At 45.1% G+C, this 25,843-nt stretch overlaps 1 protein-coding gene and 1 long non-coding RNA gene across 2 annotated transcripts; one reads left to right on the forward strand and one right to left on the reverse strand.

Annotated features, from left to right (window-relative positions):
- Window positions 1–353: 353 nt before the first annotated feature.
- On the reverse strand, window positions 354–8,498 carry LOC117534518. Its single transcript, XR_004567244.1, has 2 exons — window positions 7,987–8,498; window positions 354–1,228 (listed from the first exon to the last, which is right to left on the reverse strand). It is a non-coding gene; the product is annotated as an uncharacterized LOC117534518 (long non-coding RNA).
- LOC117534517 (collagen alpha-1(I) chain-like) lies at window positions 3,808–24,919 on the forward strand. Its single transcript, XM_034198728.1, has 49 exons — window positions 3,808–4,061; window positions 6,180–6,371; window positions 6,869–6,891; window positions 7,192–7,227; window positions 8,503–8,595; window positions 10,812–10,880; window positions 10,989–11,033; window positions 11,858–11,911; window positions 11,998–12,051; window positions 12,258–12,311; window positions 12,413–12,466; window positions 12,552–12,605; window positions 13,265–13,309; window positions 13,419–13,472; window positions 13,594–13,638; window positions 13,772–13,825; window positions 14,530–14,628; window positions 14,728–14,772; window positions 14,866–14,964; window positions 15,060–15,113; window positions 15,201–15,308; window positions 15,612–15,665; window positions 15,759–15,857; window positions 15,943–15,996; window positions 16,084–16,182; window positions 16,286–16,339; window positions 16,431–16,484; window positions 16,948–17,055; window positions 17,147–17,191; window positions 17,541–17,639; window positions 17,730–17,837; window positions 17,972–18,133; window positions 18,655–18,708; window positions 18,796–18,903; window positions 18,993–19,046; window positions 19,377–19,430; window positions 19,515–19,676; window positions 20,200–20,307; window positions 20,715–20,822; window positions 20,910–20,963; window positions 21,505–21,612; window positions 21,698–21,751; window positions 21,840–21,947; window positions 22,039–22,092; window positions 22,185–22,292; window positions 22,379–22,658; window positions 22,754–22,944; window positions 23,072–23,314; window positions 23,512–24,919. Exons 1-49 carry the CDS (start codon window positions 3,980–3,982, stop codon window positions 23,656–23,658), a joined length of 4,344 nt encoding a protein of 1,447 aa, XP_034054619.1. The 5' UTR covers window positions 3,808–3,979; the 3' UTR covers window positions 23,659–24,919.
- Window positions 24,920–25,843: the final 924 nt, after the last annotated feature.

A 25,843-nucleotide genomic window follows, 5' to 3' on the forward strand; every position in this document is an offset into this window, starting at 1 on the left:
GTTTAAATCTCACGTACCCCCTGCAGTACCCCAACGTACCCCTAGGGGTCCGCGCACCCCCATTTGAGAACCACTGATCTACGCTAAGAAAAGGATCAACATGTGTTGTCCAGAATAAACACAAGGAATGTTTTTGTTGCGTGCAAAATCTATTTGAACGCATTTTGTGTTGGCCCAAAAAAAGCATTTCAGTCAAACATACTTTATCATATTCTTAGAAAGCTTGTTTTGAACATGCAATAAACAGATTTATAATATATAATCCCCATTTAAAGTGATATATTCAGACAGTTCACCCACAAGGAAACACATGGGCCCATAGGACCGTTTCAAACAGCATGATGGAATCTGAGCTGACAGAAAATGGTTTAATACACAGTTAAGCTCACACACACTTTTATATGAACATATAGATTCACCTGCTGAATTAAAAACTGTTCTAAGACATTTTTTAAGACATTTAGATGTTTGATAGAAAGTGAGAATTATGAAAGGAGTTAGGAATGTACATGTTTGGGGGGAAATAAGTCTGAATTGTTTGGAGCAAATCAGGATTATGAAAAAAAAATTGCGAATTTTTGAAAAACATAAATAAATCTGATTCTGAGAACTTTCTAAAGAAAATGATCATAAATAAAATAAACATTCACAAAGCAGATTCAGGCGTTTAGATCCTCACTTAAAGTATGAGCCCACAGAGCAGACACGTTTACAGAGAAGAGATAACATCTGATCCTTTACAGCAATATGCTCTTCTTAGGTTTCTCCTAACACCGGAATCCTTTATCCACCATTCTGAGACATTGAACAGTAATCTGATTACATGATGTCACTGTGAGGAAGTTACTGCTGTCCGTTGGAGAGAGGACCGTGTGCTGAGAGGGAATCCTGATGAGTTTGTTAGGGAGTGGTCGTAAACAGCAAAATGCATGAAAGAGGAAAAGTGTTGAAACAACGGGAACAAAAAACTATTGGTGTCTATTTTTGTTCCGTAGCTTTGGGTCCGTAAGTGTACGTCTTTGCATTGTCTCGTCTTATACAAGAATATTGAACAAGAAAATCTAAATGTGTGTATCCGTGTGTGTGTGTGTGTGTGTGTGTGTGTGTGTGTGTGTGTGACGTCTCTGGAGGTCGACCCGGGGAATGATGAGGTGGCGCTTTCCTCCCTTTCTTCTTCCACTCTGCCTCGCTTTCTTCTGAAAGACAGATTTGCATTCCATCCTGTTCCCTGTAAAAAAAAGGAACAGGCAGACACATGGATAATGGGAAGGTGTGTGCGCGCGTGTGTGTGTGTGTGTGTGTGCGCGCGTGTGTGTGTGTGTGTGTGTGAGTGAGAGAGAGAGGGAGGGAGGAGGAGGAGCAGTGAATTAGAGGCTTGCTTGGCAGTCCTCAGACTGTGCAACGTGTCTGCTGCGCTGCTTCAGGATCAGATGTTAGCGCTGCAGCTCCTCTCTATAATGTCTGCTTTCTGTTTAATTACAGCTCACCTGCAGCCGGGCCGGCGCTGCACAGCTTCTGCAGCGAGGGGGGGGGGGGGGGGGCGGTAGAATCGCCCGTATGAACCTTTATTTGGGGGGAAATGCAGCCGCTTTAAAAAGGGCTTTTATTATTTAGAGCCAATAACAATCATAATGTCTGCGAACCCCGCAATTGTGCAGGTATTTCAAAACAGAGGCGGGCTCAACAGCTCGTTTAAAAAAGAGCAAACATCTGGTTCATGTGTACGAATTAGTGAAGCCTTTTTTACAATCAGCTGCTTCACCCTTTCATCCATCTATCTGTGGGTAATTTCAGTTTGTGGAAGAATAGAGTAAGCATTAAAGATTAAACTCAAGTTGTCCAAGTACATATCCTTGTGGAACGCCATATCTACCTACCTACCTATACCTACCTACCTACCTATCTATCTATCCATCTATCTATCTATCCATCCATCTATCTATCTATCCATCCATCTATCTATCTATCTATCTATCTATCCATCTATCAATCTATCTATCTATCTGTCTATCTATCCATCTATCTATCCATCCATCCATCTATCCATCTATCTATCCATCTATCTATCTATATATCCAAGGCCAAACATTCAGCTTCTGATCTCCAGGATAATCTTATAAACAGGCATCAGTCTTTTAAAAGGCAACACAATTGAGCTTTTAAGACTACAATGAGATGTAAACTGAAACCTGCCCAATAAAAAAAAAAAAGGTTGTATTTATTTGAGATGAGATGTTCGATGCTACATTAGCTACTACTAGAATAACACAACCAGATCTCTCACCCGTGTTGCATTGTGGGTGATGTAGGACAGTGATTTAAGGGTTCTGCTGATCATTAGTTTGAGCTGTTATGAGGGCTGCAGCCCCCCCTCTGCTGTGGATGTGAAAGCTGATACAGGAGAACTCAACAAACATGAAATGAGATAACAGTTTTCAGCATTCTCAAAAAGTAAGGTTTGCAGTTCATGTATGAATAGAGCAGTCCTGCCCAGTCGAGGCCTCCTTCTTCCCGTCTCCATGCAGCAATTTCATGTTAACAATTGTCTCAATATGCCGTCAATGTAAAGTCGTAAAGGAGACGTAATATATCCCAAACTGAAAATGCACAAACATCTTGTTGCCTCTCTAGTTTTAGCTTTTTGCTCAAAGACAATCCTACATAGAAAATGAATGTAAAATCACGAGAGCCGTGCAAACAAATAACTATTCCTGTTGTTGATTGTTCAGTTACTCAAATGTGTATTCTCTTTATCCTGTGAACTCTTACCTGTCCTATCCGTGCTTCCCTTTCCCCACAGGGGTTAATAAAGGTTTATGTTATCTTATGACCACAAGTGAATTAGTTCCAGAAACAACAGCTAAGTTAACCCTACAACGAAACCAAACACCTCTGACCCTGCAGACACGCTCATGTTCACCGTCTGAAAACAATAAGAACACATACATCCTGAAGACTGATTTAACACCAACTGCCACACACTAGCCTGAGCTGCTGTGACCTTAAACTGGAGCCATTCTCCTCCAAGAAGTCTACTGAAACTCAACAACAATCAACATCCTGAAACCAGAACCAGAAATGAAAGTCAGGATTCGACCCATTTCTGCAGGATGAGCTGAAGTACTGCAATACCTGCATGAACTACATTTAAAAATAAAATAAATGGATCGAACCGTCCTGTTCTGAGACGCTTATCCATTCTCCCTGAAGAAGTCTACTAAAATCCAACTTAAATAAAATCAGAAAGTGGACCAGAACCAGAAAGACGAGTGGAATACCTTTCACCTGCAACCTGATGTAAAACAAACTACAAGACCCAGAGTCAGGAAGAAGACCCAGAGTCAGGAAGAAGACCCAGAGTCAGGAAGAAGACCCAGAGTCAGGAAGAAGACCCAGAGTCAGGAAGAAGACCAGAAATCACAGTCAGGATTAAACAGGTGTCTGCTGGAAGAGCACATTATGTGAAGCACTTGGACCTAAAAACCCCCAAAACTGGACTAAAACTTTATTTGAAAACTAAAGAAGTCTCCAAGTCGTCTGAATCAAAGGTAATCAGGAAGCAGAGCAGCAGCAGAAATCAGAGTCAGGATTGAAGCAGTGTGCAGGAGCAGATCCTCGGTGCTCTTCAGGGTCAGGTTTCTGCAGCTCAGCCCCCCTCCGGTCGGCTCTGGAGTTATGGAAGGAGGGCCATTCTGTGTTTTCTGTTTTTTCTGCTTTGAAGGAGGGGTCCGCTCTTCCCTGTTGGGGTGATGAGGGTGCAGTTCCCGGCACCTCCCCTCCTGAAGCCTCCCATATAAAAGCCCTGGTGGAAAGTGAGTGTAGGCAGTAGGGAGTTTTCTGTTGGGGTCGAGGGACAGTGAACAGACGACGGACCCTGCCCAAACACCAGTGTATGAGTGGAGTGTAGCAGGACAAAAAAACATCCCCAACTTTTTTTCCTCTTTCCTCGAAGAGTCTACATGTCTGGTGGCATCTAGACATGTTCAGCTTTGTGGATATGCGGCTGGCGCTGCTTCTGAGCGCCACGGTGCTCCTGGTGCGAGCACAGGGCGAGGACGACCGTAAGTCAGCACTCTAACGGAGAAACCTTTGCCTTTTCCTGCTGCTTTTTAAACTTTTTGTTTTGTTTTTTGGATGGTTGTGGATTTTCTCTTCGTGGGTGGACGGCTGCTGAGATCTTAGACAGAGGAGAGAGTTTGAAGAGGAGATAAGAAACTTTGATGGGATCTACTCCTAGATAGATAAATAGATAGATAGATAGATGGATAGATAGATAGATAGATAGATAGAGAGAGAGATAGATGGATAGAGAGATAGATAGATGGATAGAGAGATGGATGGATAGATAGATAGATAGATAGATAGAGAGAGAGATAGATGGATAGAGAGATAGATAGATGGATAGAGAGATGGATGGATAGATAGAGAGATAGAGAGATATAAAGATAGAAAGATAGAGAGATAGATAGATAGAAAGATAGAAAGATAGAAAGATGGATAGATAGATAGAAAGAAAGATGGATGGAGGAGTCTCTGCAGGACTTTAAACAGAACAGGGTGTACGTAATGCATTGGGCATCTTGAGAAGGCCCCTCTCTCTCTCCCTGTGTTTGTCTCAGCCTCTCTAACCCCCCCCCCCCTCTGATGCACGCATGCAGAGCGAGTTACTGCAGGTTTTCCAGTCGTTCCTCCAGGCGAAGCTTTTCTGACTGAGAACAGCAGAAATGCATGTCTTATCCAAATTGAACCCCAAAGAACAGCAGGTTTAGTTTGACTTCTTGTACGTGGCATTTTGTTAATTCAACCCCCCCTTAATGATGATGTCCCCCCACAACAAGACTCCCAAAGGAGGGTAAGAGAAAGAAAAGGTGGGATGGTTTGGGATGGTTTAGATAATATAGGGTTAGGGTTAGAGTTAGGGAGCAGCCCAGCTTCCAGGACTGGAGGACATAGGGAGAGATGTCCTCAGACCTGATTGATGTGGATTCACCGCCTGGAGCCAAGTGATGAGTTGGCCAGGTGAGAGGGGGAGGAGTCAGAGAGGGAGGGGTAGTCTCGTCTGCCGGAAACATTTGACCTCCACAACCTGAGCAATCTTCCCCCTTTGTGCCACAGTGTAGAGTCAGAGCGAATACAGCTTCTCCAGGACAAAGAAACGGTGGAGAGCTCAGAGTCACTTTTTCCAGATGTTGTCTGGAAAGATCTCAGCTGTTGAGAAGCAGATGTGGTGTCAGAGCGCCACCCAGAGGCAGCTAAAGGTCCTGCAGAAACATCTGGCCGCCACGTCCCCCACCCCTCCTCCTCTTCCTCCTCCTCTTCTTCTTCTTTCCACTCTTTTTTTTTTGTTTCCTCTAATTGCAAACACATGCAGTGTTTCCAGCAGCTGGTGCCAAGCCGCCGCTCTGAGCTCAGCACTGAGGCATGCTGGGAGGTTTCTAACCCCAGAGAGGAGGCCCAGTTTCAGTTCAGCTGAGAAACGCTCAGTGATGCAACGCAGTGACTCTGAGTCAGAGCAGAGGGGCTGAGGGTTTGAGGGTTGAAAGGGAAATGAAGTCACGTTTGCTCCGTGCTGACGTGACCTCTCCGTCACCTGTCCTCTTTCTGCTGAGTTCATCAGATCGGCTTCATGTGCTCACGACACTGCCGTCACCTTTCTCCTCTCTTCATCACGCCCGTGTCAATATATTGCATCACATGTTTAATAGCTTTTATTCAGAGCAAAATGGGGTTGAGTATTAAGTAATAGGACTCTTCCACATGTTGACTGTAGGGATGGGATTGCACCAGCTCTGATTGGTCGATGCAGATTGAACCCTGATGCCACGTAGATGATCTCATTATCACCCTTTTAATGCTAAGAGTGATCGAACGAAAACTACGCATTTCATTTGTAATATCATTCTACATTTTAGGTGGAGTGTTATTGGTTGAAAGTATGTGAAATCTGGAAAGCCACGGACTGGGATGTTACATCCGTTCAAATGCTTCTAGAGATATTTTATAAATATATTCAGATTTGAGTTAAAGACACTTTCTAGATTCTTATAGTCTTTTGTTTGGATGCCACTTTCAATCACTGCTTCCTTTTAAGACTCACTTCCACCTCGACCCTTGCTTTGCATTTCTGTCCACACATGCATGAATTTCACCTGTCCCTCTACCTGCCACCCCCCCCATAGGTACAGGTGGCAGCTGCACCTTGGACGGCCAGGTGTTTGCGGACCGAGATGTGTGGAAGCCTGAACCCTGTCAGATCTGTGTGTGCGACAGCGGCACGGTGATGTGCGACGAAGTTATCTGCGAGGACACGACCGACTGCCCCAACCCCACCATCCCCCACGACGAGTGCTGCCCCATCTGCCTCGACGACGGTACTGCACCCTCATATATACAGCCAAATACATGCATCAAACTACACCCGTCTACATCACTGCACCTCTTCTACACCTGTGCTAGTGTAGAATATCATAGAACTGCTCTATGTCAGCAGGTCCAGCTAAATTAAAATAGCAACCCTGACGGTGCATTTCCAACAAGATGTAAACAAATATAGATTGCTGTATTGATGTTGCTGTTATTGATGTGTGTGCTATGTCCATGATGTTGTTTAATGTCCCCTTCATTCACTTCTTATTCATTTTACATTTCTTATTAACAAAAAAGAAAATCCCAAAAATGTCCCGTCTTTTTTAAATCTTTCACATTTGGCTGTAACGTGCTGAAATGCATTCTTTGCTCACCTTTCACTCCAAACCTTTTCTGATCAATTCAGGACGTACTTAAGGACTCTTGTTTTCACCTCTACATCTATTGTTTTGTAAGATGTCGCTTTTCATTTCTAACCCTGTTATCCTCCGCCTCTCTGCAGGCTTCCAGGAGCCACAGGTTGAGGTAAATATTCATTTGATTCATTATATAATCCATAATAATGATGATTGACCATATCTGTTCCATGTAGCTATTGATAGTAATATTGATCATTGAGAGTTAGAACATATGATTATCAATTGAAAATGATATTTATTTAATTGAATGTAAAGATATTGTTAATTGATCTATATCAGATACAGTTATTTAATAGACTTTTATGTCTAACTAGTACCTTTTTTTGATCTGATCCCATACTCTATGAACCATGTTGATCATTGTTCTCATTATGTATACTTTTGTTTTTGTTTTGTTCTCTTATAGGGACCCAGAGGAGAGCATGGAGCCAAGGGAGACAGGGTACGTCCAACACTCCTTTAACATTCACTTTTTAATCTGTGGTGGTGCGTTCACTGTCTGAGTGGATTCCTGAGTGTTTGTGATGGGGTTAGGGCAGCTGTGCAGAGAAACGTGTAGAAACAGGATCTTCCTGAAGAAGTAGGAAAGTAACAGCACTCAGATTACTCATGTCAACAGAAGCTAGTCCAGGTAGCATCAGATCTCACTAGCATCGTTTTTATAATGGCTTTTGCAAAGCGTGCATAAACACAGGTTCGAATACAACATTAAATGGCACATATAGATCCTGAAATGTGTGTAAATCAGGGCAGGACATGTGCTTTAGTGAGAGCAGTGAGCAGGGAGGGGAGCATGCAGAGGGCAGGTTGAGACGTGCACACTGAGGAAGACGCAGGACAGTTTCACACAGAAAAGTCCAATGACCTGTAATCATCATAATGCTCCAAACATTACGGCAGGCTTTTGCAGTGGTGATGCCAATCTATTTATTTAATAATGTTTGCTATGAAAACATACTTTTAAAATATTTGTTATGTATTTATAACAGATTTGTATTTGGTCATTTATTTACATTCTGACATAAAGGGGTTTTATTGAGACCGCAAAGACATTTTATAATCTTCTAATAATAACTGAATATCATATTTATTATGAATATTTTCATATTATTTACTTTGTCAAATTAATTATGAACATTTATTTGCAGTTGTTGATCAAATATAGAAGGTTTCCTATAAAAAAGTAAATGGTGGTTCTTACCTAATTCCTGTCTGCTGAGGTCACATGCCCACTAGTCCATTCCTGATTGGTCAGTCTCACAGGGGTTTGAACTGCCCCTCCTCCAGGTGTAATGCTGCTTCCATCACTATAGACACACCTGAGATATAAAAGATTACACACAATGATGAATGAAGACTAAAAGCAGTCACATGATCGGTTTGAACCAATCAAACAGTTTAGAATTTTAGATTTGATTTGATTTATTTTGAACGTGTAAAACAATAATACAAAACAGACAGACAGACAGACAGACAGACAGACAGACAGACAGACAGACAGACAGACAGACACACACACACACAGACAGGCAGACAGACAGACACAAAGCAAGGGTCGAGAAGGAAGGGAATCTTAAAAGGAAGCAAACATTTAAAGTTACAACCAAACCAAACAAATAATAAGAATCTAAAGAAAGTGGATTTTCAGTGGATTTAAAGAAGGTGATTTATTAGGATCCTGACCCCTTCCTCTTCTCCCCCCCCCCCCCCCCTGCAGGGTTCCACTGGTGCCTCTGGTAGAGATGGTATGGATGGCCAGCCCGGCCGCCCCGGCCCCCCCGGCCCCCCAGGACCCCCCGGCCTCGGAGGAGTAAGTTGCACATCTTATATTGGCAGTTCTGTATGTGACTCGTTGGGCTCCAGAAGAGCTCCGTGGGGACTCATGTGAGAAGCTTCTGGGAGTTGTGGCGTCTGAAGAACTTCTTCCTCTGTGGTGGTCAGACAAACAGATGAAGAAAACAAAGCCATAGAAGTATTGGTTAGTTTTCTCTCCACTACACATAATCCCTATTTGGGGCATTCACACCTCAGGGCTTTGGTTTGACTTTCTTTGCTCATCCAAATGGACCAGTACCAACCCGTAAGAGGCTGTCAACACAGCTTCAGAGAGGACAGGAAGTGCCGAGAAACTGGATCCCACTTCAACAAGCGTTTCATTGATCTCTAAAAACCCATCTTTAGCTTCAGATAACTGTCTGCGTTTGGCTTTCAGACTGAGGTCAGACTGAGGTCAGACTGAGGTCAGACTGAGGTCAGACTGAGGTCAGACCTTCATTAGGGGGAAACAGAGTTGGTCTCGAATGATGCTCAAACTCTTACCACATCTATGCTAACATTCCCAAAGCTTCACAATGTAAGTTAGCATGCTAAGATCTGGTTAGCCAGCAACTGTTATACTAAACTAACATTCCCATTGACCCTCATCATAATTCAACTTACTAAACTAATATCCCCACTAATTGTGATTTGTAGCTTAGCATACTGAGCTAACATTTGCAGGCTAATGTTGGTTTATTATGTAGAATTGATCATTGGCTCATATACTAATTCACTATGCTAAGCTAACAGGGCATACAGTATTATCCCAGTGTTATTAAGCATGCTAACAGAGAGACATTAACTAGCATGCTAACACATATTGCTAATAGTATCACAGTCTAATCCAGCAAGCTTCATTACAATAAGTTTATTGTTGATGTCTATCCTATTTCTGGTTGTGTATGTAACATGCTAATATGACATACCATGCCAGTCAGATGTAGCATGCTTGTATCGAGCTAACCAATGACTCAAAGGCTTATTCACCACCCAAGACTACAGTTTCACAATTTAATTAAGCATGCTCTGATTCATTTTGTTTCTGACTTCCATCCTAACCTACCACAAAATATAAACAACAGACTTCCATTGAACACGCTAAGCTAACAGAGTCGCTAACGCCATCAGCTGCAATGTCTCATATTAAGCTCTTCAGCATCTAAGATCGAGTTTAAGATAGATGGATTTATTCTTTATTCATTGTTTGGGATTCATTAGCAAGAGATCATCTCAAAGGGTTTGGGATTCATTAGAAGGAGATAATCTCAAAGGGTTTGGGATTCATTAGAAGGAGATAATCTCAAAGGGTTTGGGATTCATTAGAAGGAGATAATCTCAAAGGGTTTGGGATTCATTAGAAGGAGATAATCTCAAAGGGTTTGGGATTCATTAGAAGGAGATAATCTCAAAGGGTTTGGGATTCATTAGAAAGAGATAATCTCAAAGGGGTTGGGATTCATTAGAAAGAGATCATCTCAAAGGGTTTGGGATTCATTAGAAGGAGATAATCTCAAAGGGTTTGGGATTCATTAGAAAGAGATCATCTCAAAGGGTTTGGGATTCATTAGAAAGAGATAATCTCAAAGGGTTTGGGATTCATTAGAAGGAGATAATCTCAAAGGGTTTGGGATTCATTAGAAAGAGATCATCTCAAAGGGTTTGGGATTCATTAGAAAGAGATAATCTCAAAGGGTTTGGGATTCATTAGAAAGAGATAATCTTAAAGGGTTTGGGATTCATTAGAAAGAGATCATCTCAAAGGGTTTGGGATTCATTAGAAAGAGATAATCTCAAAGGGTTTGGGATTCATTAGAAAGAGATAATCTTAAAGGGTTTGGGATTCATTAGAAAGAGATAATCTTAAAGGGTTTGGGATTCATTAGAAAGAGATAATCTCAAAGGGTTTGGGATGGTCCTGGCTGAACTGAAATGATGGGATATCTCAGAACACAGATGGAAACAGGAAGCTGGTTTATATGTTCAGAAAGCAGCTTTCCCTTTCAGGATATCATTCAGACTTCATCTGGGAGATTTCGGCTGGGATGCCCCAAAGTTAATTTAAAAAGAAATATTATACCCAGAGTGCATCCTTCATCATATAAAGGTCATGAACATGAATGTCTTCATGTCATTATAACCTAAGTATCATCCTGTGTGTCCCCTGAGAGCTGGATTGTAATATTTAAACCTCTTTTCCCTTTTTTCCAGAACTTCTCTCCTCAGATGTCTGGAGGCTATGACGATAAATCACCTGGCATGTCTGTGCCCGGACCCATGGTAAGACACACACCAACACACACTCACCAACACACACTCTCACACACACATATTTAACTGTTAATCAGAGTGATGCAGTGTCTGATGTTGCCTCTGTTTGGTTGACAGGGACCCATGGGATCCCGTGGACCCCCCGGAGCTCCTGGATCGAGCGTAAGTACCCTCTTCCTCTATTCAAAACCCAACAAGCTTGATCTTTGAGGATAGAGAAGTAGAGGGCACTGACAACAACTCAAACATCACCTTCCTCTCTTTGGTGCACTCACTGTTCCAGTATGGCTTAGGTTCATTTCCTAATTGGTCTAAAGGAGTTTGAAAATGCTGCAGAAAGTGTCTTGTGTTTTCAGACCGAATGCAGTTCACAAGTGCCCCACAGTAAATGGAAAGACACCGGGGATCAGTCTGAAACGCACTGAACTGAAAGCAAAACAATACATAGGTGTTATTGTTTCAGCTTGGGCCAAAATGTGCCACCTTTCCTTCATTGTTCTCCATGTTCCTCACTAAAATACGACTTGTCAGATCCAGGAAGGATCCTTCAAACTGTGCAGCCAGTCGGCTTTGAGCTTTGAGCTTCTGGGATTTACCAAAATAAATACGATATATTACAATAAATGATCAAATCTGGACTTTGCAGCAGATTCTGGGAGTTTAGTTGGAGCCAGAATTTATTCATTTTTCTATTCAATGAGTTTTCCGGACAAAGTGAGCAGACCACATGAAACACCTTTCTGGGATGAAGGACCCTGAAACGAAACCAAGCAAACGGATCTGAACCAAGCTCAAATAAAATTCAGAAAGTCAACACTTATTTAAAGTAAATTGGAATTGAACCAGGTTGGATTTAGATTGGATCACATCAGATTAATTCTTCCCAAATCTGAAAGAAGACTACAAAATAAAATGTTCACCTTATGATACTTCACATGTACAGTATTGGTGTTGTATTAATGGTGTTTATGCCCCCCCCCCTACAGGGACCTCAGGGATTCACCGGCCCCCCTGGTGAGTCTGGAGAGGCTGGATCTTCTGTAAGTATTAGCATAATGGACATTGATATTTACCCACAATTCACCTTGAGAGTCTGTCCTCATTCTCAGTGTTTCTGTCTCCGCAGGGTGCCATGGGACCCCGAGGCCCCGCCGGACCCTCTGGCAAGAACGGAGAGGATGTAAGTCCTTCTGCTCATATTCATTGATCTCAGAGAAATAATGATGAACTCTTTTACATTCAAGCCAATACTTTCATCTTAGTTTTGTAGCTTCAGGTTTTGAATGCCAGACTTTTACTTGTACCTCAATATCTTTACAATCGAGTGTTGCTAACTTCATTTTAGTCAAAAACCAGCACCAAAGACTAACTTTCTCCATCTCTTAGGGTGAGTCTGGCAAGCCCGGTCGCAACGGTGAGCGTGGACCATCCGGCCCACAGGTGAGTTACAAAGCCAACGAGCAAACCTTATATTCTAATTGATGCAATGTTGAAGAAAGCTGTGGTAATGAATGTGTCTCCTCTTTCTTCTCTTCCCTCAGGGCGCTCGTGGATTCCCAGGAACTCCAGGTCTGCCCGGCATCAAGGGACACAGAGTGAGTCCAAGCTCCGGTTCAACGAGACACGACCATAGCATCTCCGCTAGCCGAGCGCTAACTTTAAACCTCTCTCTCTCTGCAGGGATTCAGCGGTCTGGATGGAGCCAAGGGAGACGGCGGACCCGCTGGACCCAAGGTGACTGCCTCTCTCTGAAACATGACAGTACAGTACTCTTAAACCCATGCATCTGGGTATCTGTAAAGCCTACCAACACACCAACTATGTAATCACACACCTGGTCAGTATTTATAGGCAGCCTTGGGCCAGAAAACCTGGGATTCAACAAAGCCGGCACAAGCAGGCTTATAAGAATATAATATACACATACATGTCCACTCAACATGTTGAGCACTACCTTTGCAAGCCAATGAAAGCAAATGGGGCTTTTTCAAAGGGCTCGTAGAGAAAGTCATTACATGCATTCTTATTATATATTAAGAGCATTAGGGTCTTGTGCCCCCTTGAAGAGTGACACATAGGGAGCTACAGAAGTTGAGGAAACCTTGATTTGAGTCCCTTACATGAGCTCAAACTAGCATCTATATCTCCTAATGGCTTCTTTTCTTTAGACTTGTCCGGCTTCACAAATACCCATATCTTGCAAACTCCACTCTCCCAGTTTGTTCTGCAGAGTTTCTGTAATAAATATGTGGTTTTGAAGCCAAACTCAAGAACACTTGTCCTCCGTACGACTAGGAACAACTAGCATTAGCAGGAATGGAAGCAGCTATATCAGATTGGCTTTGAGTAATGACGCTACACTCCTTCCTCAACTCACCTGTTTCTGTCTTTAGGGAGAGGCTGGATCTGCTGGTGAGAACGGTACCCCCGGAGCTATGGTGAGTAAAACAAACGCCCCCTATCTGACACATGGATGCTATCTTGGATTTCTCCTCCTTTCAGATTGACGCCATTTTAAAACTAACGGACTCTTTTTCTCTGTCTCAGGGACCCCGTGGACTGCCCGGTGAGAGAGGTCGCAACGGTGCTTCTGGAGCTGCTGTGAGTGCACACACACACACACACACACTCACACACACACACAAACACAAATACAATACTGCAATCATCATGAGTTGGTCATTGAACACATCATCCAATCATCTGTGTCTGTGTTCTGCAGGGAGCTCGTGGTAACGACGGTGCTGCTGGTGCTGCTGGACCTAATGTAAGTATACCACTGACCCTGACCCTGGTTTAAAAACCCCAGGGGGATTCTCACACATCTGGTGTTAACTCAGATTTGGATCCAGATGCACCTGCTGCAGTGACCTGAACCTGTGTGTTTTGTTTCCTCCCAGGGACCCACTGGCCCATCCGGACCTCCTGGATTCCCCGGTGGCCCTGGATCTAAGGTACAACAACAACACCCATTATGATCCAATCGTCTCGAACAACCTCCATTCCTAATGTCTCATATTCAACATCTTCCTCAATCTTCCATGGCCTGTCAATCCCAAGTAACACCACACCATGCCATTTCTCCTTCTCTTCTCAACCGAGGTAGAAGCAGTCATTAGACATCTACTGATCTGACTCTGTAGTGCTTTCAAGCATTTATTTTAAACATATATGACCCTTAGTTTGATTTTTAAACAGCGGTCGGATAGGATAGCGTTTAATAAGGTTGTCCAACTTCAGGTGCGTGAAAAGTGACAGAATATCAAACATTATGGATATTAAATATAGTTATTTGTGTGCACTGTTGATGGCCAATATTATACAATACAATTCTTAATGTTGAATATTCCTAATTAAGATATGTACCCCGTGTTTGCTGGGTTACATTTCTTGCATAGCATCCGCAAAAGTTTGATGTGAAGATGAGGATAAAGAGTGGAATCGGCACAAAGCTTTAGTTTGAGTTCATTGTCCACAGATATTGTAAAGCTTACGCTCTTTAAAACACCCTCAGCTCATCATTTTAAACTCAGTCCAACCCCAACATACACTTTGTGTCTCACCTGCATGTTCATCCCTCTGAGGGTCTTTACCCATGATGCATCCCAGCCTTCTGGCATTGGTTCTGATGATCTGACGGTTGTTTGTCTATCCTCAGGGAGATGCTGGAGCTCAGGGAACTCGTGGATCCGAGGGACCCGCTGGAGCCCGTGGTGAGGGCGGTAACCCCGGACCTGCTGGCCCCGCTGGACCTTCTGTAAGTACAAACAAAAACCTGCTTTAAAACAATGTATTCATCATTTCTTCATGATCTTCCGGTCTAAATAAAACCCCTTCCCCTTCCTTTGCCTCTCAGGGAAGCCCCGGTACTGACGGAGCTGCCGGAGCTAAGGGAAACCTTGTGAGTGTCCCTGTCTGAACATTTACTTCCTAAAGGTCTGGTTCCTTGCAGTCCAGCATGAAATTAACCAGTTGTGTGTGCTTCCCCCTGCAGGGTGCTGCTGGAGTTGCAGGAGCACCTGGTTTCCCCGGACCCCGTGGACCCCCCGGAGCCCAAGGTGCTGGTGGTGCCCCCGGAGCCAAGGGAAACTCTGTGAGTGGATACATCACATGCATATTTGAGCTACATTATTTTAGTTGATGTTGAATTCGTTTTGTAATGTTTGTGTTTCTGCTCGTCTCCCTCAGGGTGAGGCTGGAGCCCCAGGATCCAAGGGAGAGGCTGGAGCCAAGGGAGAGGCTGTAAGTTGAAGTTCACCACAGTCAGCATATTGATGTATACACACACATGTATGAATATGCATCTCTAACGCTGTGTGTGTTGTGCAGGGTGTTGTTGGAGTTCATGGAGCCCCAGGACCAGGAGGAGAGGAAGGCAAGAAAGGATCCAGAGGAGAGCTCGGTGTTGCAGGAGCCCGTGGAGGCCCAGGAGAGAGAGTATGCATCTTATCTTATCTAATGTTCACTATATCATACTGTTTACTTTAATATGACTAATTATTAAGTGTAACACCAAGAGGGGAAGTCATAGCAGCGCCCTCTGCTGGTGGGAAATGACTCTAAAGAGAAGAAAGACTTGATGAAGAATTGTACAACCAATGTTAATGCAGGAACAACTTCTAGATATTTAGAATATAAACAAAGCTTGACCGACAATGCAATATGCCTCACAGTGTTTTTGTAATGCTTATGCTATTTAGATTATTTTGCAGCTGCTAACTGAGCTTTCCCTCTCCGCAGGGTGCCCCTGGCGGTCGTGGTTTCCCCGGATCTGATGGACCTGCTGGTGCCAAAGTGAGTAAAACACAAATGTTCTCCATTCTCATATTTAATTGACAAACTTGATCTGTTTCTGATCGAACTATCCCTCCCTCCCTCCCAACGTAGGGCGCCAATGGTGAGCGCGGTGGCCCTGGAGCCATTGGAGCTAAGGGTTCCTCTGGTGAGTCTGGTCGTACTGGTGAGTCCGGTCTTCCTGGAGCTAAGGTGAGTTTCCTTTACACTCTATTGTCAGAAACATCAATAAAGTCCTTGCCCATGCCATGTTTTGACCCCTGACCTCTTCCTGTAGGGTTTGACTGGTAGCCCCGGCAGCCCCGGACCCGATGGCAAGATTGGACCTGCTGTAAGTCCAGATTCACTATAGCAACACAATCTCATCAAAACACAGAGACTTTTTGTGCTTAAATTAAATTCATCTTTTTTATACCAGGGAACCACTGGACAAGATGGTCGCCCCGGACCCCCCGGCCCCGTTGGAGCTAGAGGTCAGCCCGGAGTCATGGGATTCCCCGGACCCAAGGGAGTCGCTGTGAGTCTCTTCACGTAGACCATATATTCCTGAATATTTTACTGCACTGAGCAACTGAGAAGTGGTCTACACACCCTGTAACATGTTCTACTTCTCTGTGCAGGGTGAGGGTGGAAAGTCTGGCGAGAGAGGAGTGATGGGACCTAGTGGCGCTCTTGTAAGTTGTCTAAACTGCACACTTTGAGTCCATTTTACTCTACTGTTTTCCTGTAATGCTGTGTCTGAAAGACTGCCATCTCTTTACCCAGGGTGCCCCAGGAAAGGACGGAGATCTTGGTGCTCTTGGACCATCTGGACCTGCCGTAAGTAAAACACTCACTACAAAATACACCAACAAATCTAGAGCACGCACCTCTATCGAGACTGGAATGGTCCCATTTACCGAGTTGGAAAGTTCTTATTCTGACTTTGGTGGGTTTGTTAGCTTTAGGTCTAAATATGGAAGCAAAATGGAAGCCACACCAATATTGTGCTGGATCCTATTGCTCCGACTTCTGACAGCACATATAATGGAGCACAAATTCCCTATTCTTATTCCGATCCATTCCAAAATGTGACTGGCTCTTCCTTAGCTCATGCAACACATTTCCACCAAGTTTCACGATAATCCAAGCTGGAGTTTTTCCGTAATCCGGGTGCAAACATACAAACCACTGTTTCTCAGAGGCAACCTCACAACCAAGAGTGAAAACAAGTCATACTTTGCCCGACTTCTGGTCACTTCCTGTTGGCACTAACAGTCCTCCCCTTGTTGCTTATGTTCAGGGACCTTCTGGAGAGAGAGGAGAGCAGGGAGCTGGTGGAGCTGCTGGATTCCAGGGTCTTCCCGGACCCCAGGGTGCCATTGGTGAGAGTGGAAAGCCCGGAGAGCAGGTACTGACCCAAATATGACTGATTCCGATACCTGATCATATTGAATACTGTCCAGTAAATTAATGCATGGATTGCCTCTCTCTCTGTTCAGGGTCTGTCCGGTGAGATTGGAGTATCTGGACCCGCTGGAAACAGAGTAAGTCACCAGTCATTTAGTAGAGGTCTGATACGGGCTACAAACGGTTCCTACGTACTGTTGCCATCATGCTAATAGTCTAAAGCTAGGTACCGGCACACATACATGTAAACATACCTCATATGTATGTGTGACTCAAGTATATATATATATTCATTTAATTCATTTCTTATTTTAAAGTTACTTAACTGTATATCATTCTAATTAGTCCATCTTATCCTATGTGATCTTATCTTAACTACATACAGGGAATATCCTCCTCCTCATAGATCGATCCAAATGATTTCTTTGACCACTCTTGGAACTTAAAGTAACCCAATGATCTCCCCCCCCCCCCCCCCCCCCTCAGGGTGACAGAGGTTTCCCCGGAGAGCGTGGGTCTCCTGGTGTTAACGGACCCGCTGGAGCCCGTGGATCCCCCGGATCTGGTGGAAACGATGGCGCTAAGGTAAACAACGTTAGGAATGACAGAACACTCTTGATGAAGTTCTGATTGAGTTCTTGTGTAACCCTTTTTCCCCTTCCTCCTCTTCCACAGGGAGATGCTGGATCACCAGGTAACTCCGGAGCTCAGGGTCCTCCAGGACTTCAGGGTATGCCCGGTGAGCGTGGTGCTGCTGGCCTTCCAGGACTGAAAGGAGGCAGAGTGAGTCTCCACAACCATATTCCTAGTAGTCATACATGTGATGGGACATATTTCCCCAACATATAACCATCCATAGTAGCAGTCCAGTATCCAATGCATGAACCTCACACCCCCCTTTTCCATCCTCACCCCAGGGAGACCAAGGAGGCAAGGGTGTTGATGGTGCTGGTGGAAAGGATGGCCCCCGTGGCTTGACTGGACCTATTGGACTTCCTGGACCCGCTGGATCCTCCGGAGATAAGGGAGACGCTGGAGCACCCGGACCCGGCGGACCTGCTGGATCTCGTGGAGGCCCTGTAAGTAACAAGTCCCATTGGCACCACTCTGTTAGAAGATAAATCTTCATCTGTGTTGTGAACATCCTGAGTGTCCTCCTCCAACATGAGAGTAGCATGTTAACAAAGGTATCAACTGCAGCTGTGAACATGACAGGATGTGTGATGACCTGGAAGAGCATCAGGACTGTTTGAGGCAGATGATAGCTCTGTGATTAACATGATGATTCAGCCTCTATGGAGAGAGACATCAAGCATGCTCATTTCTGACGTGGAGCTAATCTGAAGTAAACATTGAATACTGCTTTCTATTCCTCCATCTTGAGACTGTGTAACTCCCTCTCTTGGATATCTGCATGTGAAGGACACTGTTCAGGAACTAGTTGATGCTCTGTATGTGATGACTCCTTCCCTTCTGGAGAGGATCACAGACACATGGATCCTGAGGCTGAAGCTCAAGCCGGGGACCAGGGAGAGTTTCCTAAAAATCTAGCTGCTTGAATCAGTGACTGACTCTTCTTCTTCTTCTTCTTCTTCTTCAGGGTGAGCGTGGAGAGTCTGGACCCCCCGGACCCGCTGGATTCGCTGGACCTCCTGTAAGTCATCTCTTCAAGAATATCTTCACACCAACTGTTGTCCTTTAGTTTGAAGTTTCATCATTGCTGATTGTTCTCCATCCACAGGGTGCTGACGGTCAGCCTGGTGCTAAGGGAGAGTCTGGAGATAACGGTGGTAAGGGAGATGCTGGTCCCCCCGGTGTTTCTGGACCCACTGGTGGCGCCGGACCTCAGGTTAGTAAACTCATCCCGTGACTCAGTGAACATAAGAAGTTGAGGCTAAATCCTGACATGTTTACTGACAAAACGTTGTGTCCTTTCAGGGTCCCAATGGAAACTCTGGCACTAAGGGAGCCCGCGGAACCGCTGGACCCCCTGTAAGATTCATTTGACTCTTTCTTCTACTCATGAGCAGCTAGTGTAGAAGTCATCATGGTGCTTATATCCACACAGAGCTGAGAGTAATCTGGAGATATTCCCAACATGTTTAGGCAGCTGTTTGCAAACGCATGTACTGTTTTGGATGTAAACAATATACACATTTCAGAACGAGTTTTCAAAAATGACCTTTCACTTTACTTTTACAACTTATATCGCAATTGCAAAATAATCCTGCAGCTCTTTGCATCATACTTATGTGCACAGCAGTTTTTTAATTAAAATGTGCACTGATGTGATCCAGCTAACGGCCCTCTGTTTGTCTGCAGGGTGCTACTGGATTCCCCGGTGCTGCAGGTAGAGTCGGAGCCCCCGGCCCCTCTGTAAGTCTTCCCCTTCATTGCATTATATATTATTCTCACTCTCTTAGTGTACTGTAAGTAAATGTCCCCCCTTCTCTCTCACAGGGAAACTCTGGCCCTGCTGGAGCCCCCGGAGCCAGTGGCAAGGAAGGACCCAAAGGAAACCGTGGAGAGACCGGAACTGCAGGTCGCGCTGGTGAGATGGGAGCTGCTGGACCCCCAGGATCTGCCGGAGAGAAGGGTGGTCCCGGTGGTGATGGACCCTCTGTAAGTTATATTCAAACTTTCATCCATCACTAAGCTAGTGCTGACTGTAAGCCTCTTTAGGGGGAGGCACTATCGATGAAAAAGGTAAAGAATGACATGATAGACACCCTAGCTGAATAGTCAGAGGTCGCTAAAGAGGGGATTCAGGATATCTCTTTGAATCACTCCATATATCAGAAAATACTGCCATAAAAAGCTCATTATTCTGCATGTTTTTTAGGAATAAAGTGTGTATAAATGAGTGTGTGTCAGAGAGTAGGAGAGGCCTTTAAAGGTCTGGATGTTCAAATGCACACATGTTGTACTCACTACAGGTGAACAGGGTAACAACTGTAAACCTTCCCACTTCAATCCAGACATTAAGACAGTTATTTTTTATATCACAAGTTATCTGGCAGGTTGTGTTCAATAATGCAAATCGATTAAATCTACTGACTCATTTGCATAAACTCCTGGATGTTGATGTTTTTCTTTCTGTTGCCTGATGTCTAACCACTGCCTCGCTCTCTGTCCCCCCCTGCAGGGAGCTCCTGGTACTTTTGGACCTCAAGGTATCGCTGGATCTCGTGGTATTGTTGGTCTGCCCGGACAGAGAGGAGAGAGAGGTTTCCCTGGCATGAACGGACCCTCTGTGAGTTCCTAAATGACTCTACAAACTCTACAGAACCACAGCTTGCATCTGAACCAGCGCACTAAAACATCTTCAAATCAGAAAATATGACGAATCAAATATGACTCCAAATCCACTTCTAAAGGATGCAACAATAGAAAGGAACCACTGACTATGACCACAAACTATGATTTAGTCAGAACAAACTGTACACACGTGATTTTAAGGGAGTATACATTAACTTTGTTAGTAACTTCCTGTCTTGCTGCTTTAACAAATGCAGTAGTTGAATGGATTAAAGTACATTTATTCAAGTATTAAGGTATAGTTCAAATACCTCAATATTGATGAGACTCAGAGTCCAGGTGATATATCAGGAAAGTAACTGAGATGGTTTAAACTTGACTGACTGTGGCTGTCCTCTACAGGGAGAGCTTGGAAAGCCTGGACCTTCAGGACCCGGTGGAGAGCGTGGACCCTCAGGACCCATGGGCCCTGCTGGTCTGGCTGGAGCCTCTGGTGAGACCGGACGTGAGGTAAGAAGAAACACCTGTACCTGTACACCATGTTTCAGTCTGAATATTGAACGGTTTCCTTACAAGTTGACATGCTTTGTGTTTTAGGGAAGCCCCGGTAATGAGGGATCTGCTGGCCGTGATGGACCTGCTGGACCCAAGGTGAGTTCAGAAGGCTTCAAGCCCTGAAGAGTAGACTGACCAATCTTAGATAGACTTGATTCCAGATAGTACAGTGACACATTAGAGTATCATTCAATAGGGGGTTTGGATCCAGAGGGTGGCCAGTGCAAGTACACATTCGGACAAAGTACCAGTTCATCCTCATGGTTTTAGAGCAAAGCACCAGGATGGCTTTCATGCAGAAGCTGGATTTTACTGTGTGTTTCCAGTCACTTTTCCAGCAGCAAAGTCAGCATACTGAAAAGTCCTTTAGCAAACAGTATGCTACCATGATGCTAAGCTAAGCAGAGCGGTGGAAAGTAACAAAGTACATTTGCTCAAGTACTGTATTTAAGTACTATTTTGACATACATTCCTTGAGTACTTCCACTTTATGCTACATACTTAGGGTTCACATAATTGTACATTGGGGAGGCAAATATTTTACTTTTTACTTTGCTACATTCCTTTAACACTAACTAATAACGTTTTACTTCTAAAACACATGATGGTGATGACACACATTTTCTTTGGATTGTAGGGAGAGCGTGGAGAGGGAGGACCATCCGGAGCCCCCGGTGCCCCTGGACCATCTGGTGCCCCCGGACCCGTTGGACCCGCTGGAAAGAATGGAGACCGTGGAGAGGCTGTGAGTGACCGGAGTTCAGAGAATATATTGTGTTTCAGTGCAGCCCGCTGGCCTCTACATTCAACGGTTTCTCTGTGTGTTTCAGGGATCCGCTGGCCCTGCTGGTGCTTCTGGCTCTGCTGGACCTCGTGGCCCTGCGGTAAGTAACAACCCTCACAACAATAACACATGAACTGACAGCAGACAAGAGAAGGCAACATTCATCATGCCCTTCTCCCCCCTCACAGGGACCCGCTGGACTCCGTGGAGACAAGGGAGAGTCCGGAGAGGCTGGAGAGAGAGGCCTGAAGGGACACCGTGGATTCACCGGCATGCAGGGACCCATCGGACCCTCTGTATGTCCCCTCAACTCTATATCTTCATCATCAACACAATCCATACATGGACTTTGTTTTTCTTACTTATGTTTCTGTTCTTAATGCATAGGGATCCAATGGAGAGGCTGGACCCGCTGGTACTTCTGGACCCGCTGGACCTAGAGTGAGTAAACCAGACACACAAGCTTTAAACGAGCAGTTTCAAGTGTTTTCAGGGACTTTGACACTTAAGGTTTCTCTTTATTCTGTCTGCAGGGCCCAGCTGGATCTGCTGGATCTTCTGGTAAGGATGGTATGAGTGGTCTGCCCGGACCCACCGGACCTCCTGGAGTCCGTGGTCGCTCTGGAGAGATGGGACCTTCTGTAAGTCCATCCCTCTAACCATTTTACCCAATCGTGTGAAACAAAGCTTCTACCGGCATTGAAATAACCACCTCCTTCCTCTTTAGGGTCCTCCTGGACCTCCCGGACCTGCTGGAGCACCTGGTGCCCCCGGCGGCGGATTCGACCTCGGCTTCATCTCCCAGCCCCAGGAGAAGGCCCCCGATCCCTTCCGTATGTTCCGTGCTGATGACGCTAACGTTCTCCGCGATCGCGACCTGGAGGTGGACGGCACCCTGAAGAGCCTGAGCCAGCAGATCGAGCAGCTCCGCAGCCCCGACGGTACCCGCAAGAACCCCGCCAGAACCTGCCGCGACCTCAAGATGTGCCACCCCGAATGGAAGAGCGGTCAGTATTCTAGAGAAACTGAAACAAATAGGATTGCAGAATCTGTATTGCAGGGTTTTTCTGACCCTTTTCCCTCTCAACTCCTTGCTCTGCAGGACAGTACTGGATCGACCCCGACCAGGGCTGCACTCAGGACGCCATCAAGGTCTACTGCAACATGGAGACCGGAGAGACCTGCGTATCCTCAACTCAGCCTGAGGTTGCCAAGAAGAACTGGTACACAAGCAAGAACATCAAGGAGAAGAAGCACGTCTTCTTCGGAGAGGCCATGACCGAGGGCTTCCAGGTAAACATGCTAGATCCAACCAGACCCCTTCCTTATGTCCTGCTCCAATCCCATCCCTATCTGCCTATTTGTTGGTCTTTCCTCTACTACCTCCATCTCACCTCTCCACTTCTTATCCCCCACACAGTTCGAGTACGGAAGCGAGGGCTCCATGCCACAGGACGTCAACATCCAGCTGACCTTCCTGCGTCTCATGTCCACTGAAGCATCCCAGAACATCACCTACCACTGCAAGAACAGCGTCGCCTACATGGACGCCTCCGCCGGAAACCTCAAGAAGGCCATGCTCCTCCAGGGCTCCAACGAGATCGAGATCAGAGCCGAGGGCAACAGCCGCTTCACCTACAGCGTCCTGGAAGACGGATGCACGGTGAGAAACTTTATTTCATGCTCTTGTACCAATTGCACCAGTATATCAGTGAAGTAGTGCACCAGAAGACATGCATGCTAGCAGCTGCAGCTGGTGGATGTCTTTTGGCCAAAACATCAGGCCAGATGTAGAGATCCAGTGTGCAGAAACTGAATGTTGACCCTCCTAACTCCTGTCTCTCTCTTCTTCCCCTCCAGTCACACACCGGTACATGGGGCAAGACAGTCATCGACTACAAGACAACGAAAACATCTCGCCTTCCCATCATTGATATCGCTCCTATGGACGTTGGTGCTCCAGACCAAGAGTTCGGCATTGAAGTTGGACCCGTCTGTTTCTTGTAAAAAGAGACATCTGGACTTGAAATTGTTGTTGTGTGTGTGTGTGTGTTTTATTTTTTCTAGCAGTCATCTCTCTCAACCAAAAAAACCCACCAAAACATTTCTCTATTGCCATTTTTCTGACAAATCTGACCCCTCGCTCCTGATTGGCCATTGCTCCGACGATGGTCCACTCTGCCTAAAACCTGCACTTCAACAAAGATGGCGGCGTTTGCATCGCCGCGTTTGGGACCACTACTTTTCTGACTCTTGTTTTTTTTTTGTTTTTTTTTACCATCACCAACACCACGGATCCCGTAGAGAAGACATTTTGTTTCACTGGCAACAAGAAAATAATATATGCTTCTGTAAAGTGTAAAATAAATTGACTTCCCCCTCTTCATGCATCCAAAGCCTCTCTGGAGTTTCCAGAAACACACAGACTTTTCACCGCACTGTGGCGAGAGGAAAGAAAGGACAGTCCAACAGACAGAACTCAATTGCATTGTACCACGTTTCAGGTGTTGATGAATAAACGGTGAAACTGACAGCCATGTTTGCCTCTGTTGTTCTGACACCTGCCCCACCCCCTCCTCTTCATCCTGGATTCTGTAGCTGTTGTGATTTGTGTGTTGTCCCAAAGTCACATTAAAACCACCAGCAGAGAAACATGGGTTAAACCTCTTTTATTTTGAAAGAACTCCTATGGCTACCTCAGATCTGCGATGAGCAGCAGCACAGGGCCCAGTGTTAGTGGAGCTATATTTGGTGGGGGGCCGGGGGGGGTGGTTAGCAACACTTTAGCAGAAGCAGAAGTAGATCAAACTCAAGGTGCTATGCTTCCTTTGGGGGCCCCTGGTTGTCTGGTTTGTCCGCACTATTGTGTAGTGTCAGGCCTCTCCGGCGCGGGGGCCCTCTTGGTGCTAAGTTTTTATTGCTGGTGCCCAGAGAGAGACAAACTTCTTCTATCTCCAGAAACACTCAAACTCCAGCTCTGAGTTCCCAGTGGATCCATATCTTCTCACACTTTTTTATTTTGTGAACCCCCTTCCTCTTCTTTTCTCCACCCCCCTGCATCTGTTGTTTTATTGTTTTCTTGTGCAAAAGTTGAATTTTTCTCAAAAAGAATTGGATTCAAACTGAGTGAGAGAAGGCAGACACAACCATGGGGGAAAACACCACAAGGATCTGTACCTATTTTGTATATGTATAATAAATTGAGATGTTTTTAATTATTTTGAATGCTGAAATAAAGCATGTTAAGTGGTCTTACATGTGAATCCTGCCTAATTCCCTGACTCATTTTCTGCCTTCAAAAGGACTTCAATTAAAGCAGATTTGACTTTAGTAACTCACTGAGGACACCAGATTTAAGGACTCTTAAACAACAAATCCTTGATCTAGGAGCTGGATCAGGTCTTAGTCCTGGCTTTAGTGTTTGTGTTAAAAGGCTCAGACTGGGTTAGGATAAATCTGAAGTAATGCTTTTAATCTGAAAATCTCTAAAACAACATTATCTCTAAGAGTGAACGCTCAAAAACTGACGCTCCTGACAGGTCAATATGCACACTATGCGATAGAAAGGAAGTCATAGCCGTGGCCTACCTCCATGTTGTGATCAGATCGTCCCTGAGCTGCAGATGTTTAATCCAGGAGAGTAAATCCACATTGGAAAGGTTTTAAAAATCCACGATCCATCGAGAAACTAATATTCCTTCACTCATGATATTCCCAGTGTTTCCACCTCTGCAAGGACTGAAGGACTGAAGGTGGACCGGCTCGGGGGTCCAGCCCGGCACCGGCTGCACAAAGACCCTGATTGTCCACCTGGAGAGGGAGGGAAGCAGGATTCCCTCCCCGATTATTTCTGAAAGAATCTGTCTTTATTTGAGGCCTGGCAGAGGAATGCTCTCCAGTTTCACTCACAGAGGAGCCTCTGTGTGACAGGAAGTCCTGCACTCTGAGGGTGGTGATGAGGGGGGAGTGCAGCAGGTAAACAGAGGTAGAAGAAGAGATGGAGACGGACACACAGAGGGACAGGGATTGTAGAAAAGTACTCAGAAGGTAATGCATTCAAAGTAAGGAACGGTAGGAACGTGTTAGCATGAGAATAAAGAAGAGGCGTCAGTCAGCTGAGAGAGAGAGGGAGTCAGGAAGGGTCGGGGTCGGGGTCGGGGTCGGGGTCGGGGTCGGACCAGTAGCACACGGT

Source organism: Gymnodraco acuticeps, unplaced genomic scaffold (genome assembly GCF_902827175.1).
Source record: "Gymnodraco acuticeps unplaced genomic scaffold, fGymAcu1.1, whole genome shotgun sequence".
Lineage (NCBI taxonomy): Eukaryota > Metazoa > Chordata > Actinopteri > Perciformes > Bathydraconidae > Gymnodraco > Gymnodraco acuticeps.

What these genes read in the sequence shown, in the direction of transcription:
- LOC117534517 (XM_034198728.1), top strand. Translation starts at nt 3,980, where the DNA reads ATGTTCAGCTTTGTGGATATGCGGCTGGCGCTGCTTCTGAGCGCCACG. An exon ending in TCCAGGAGCCACAGGTTGAG is followed by an intron (nt 6,892 to 7,191) that starts GTAAATATTCAT and finishes GTTCTCTTATAG; the next exon opens with GGACCCAGAGGAGAGCATGG. An exon ending in ACGGTGCTTCTGGAGCTGCT is followed by an intron (nt 13,473 to 13,593) that starts GTGAGTGCACAC and finishes TGTGTTCTGCAG; the next exon opens with GGAGCTCGTGGTAACGACGG.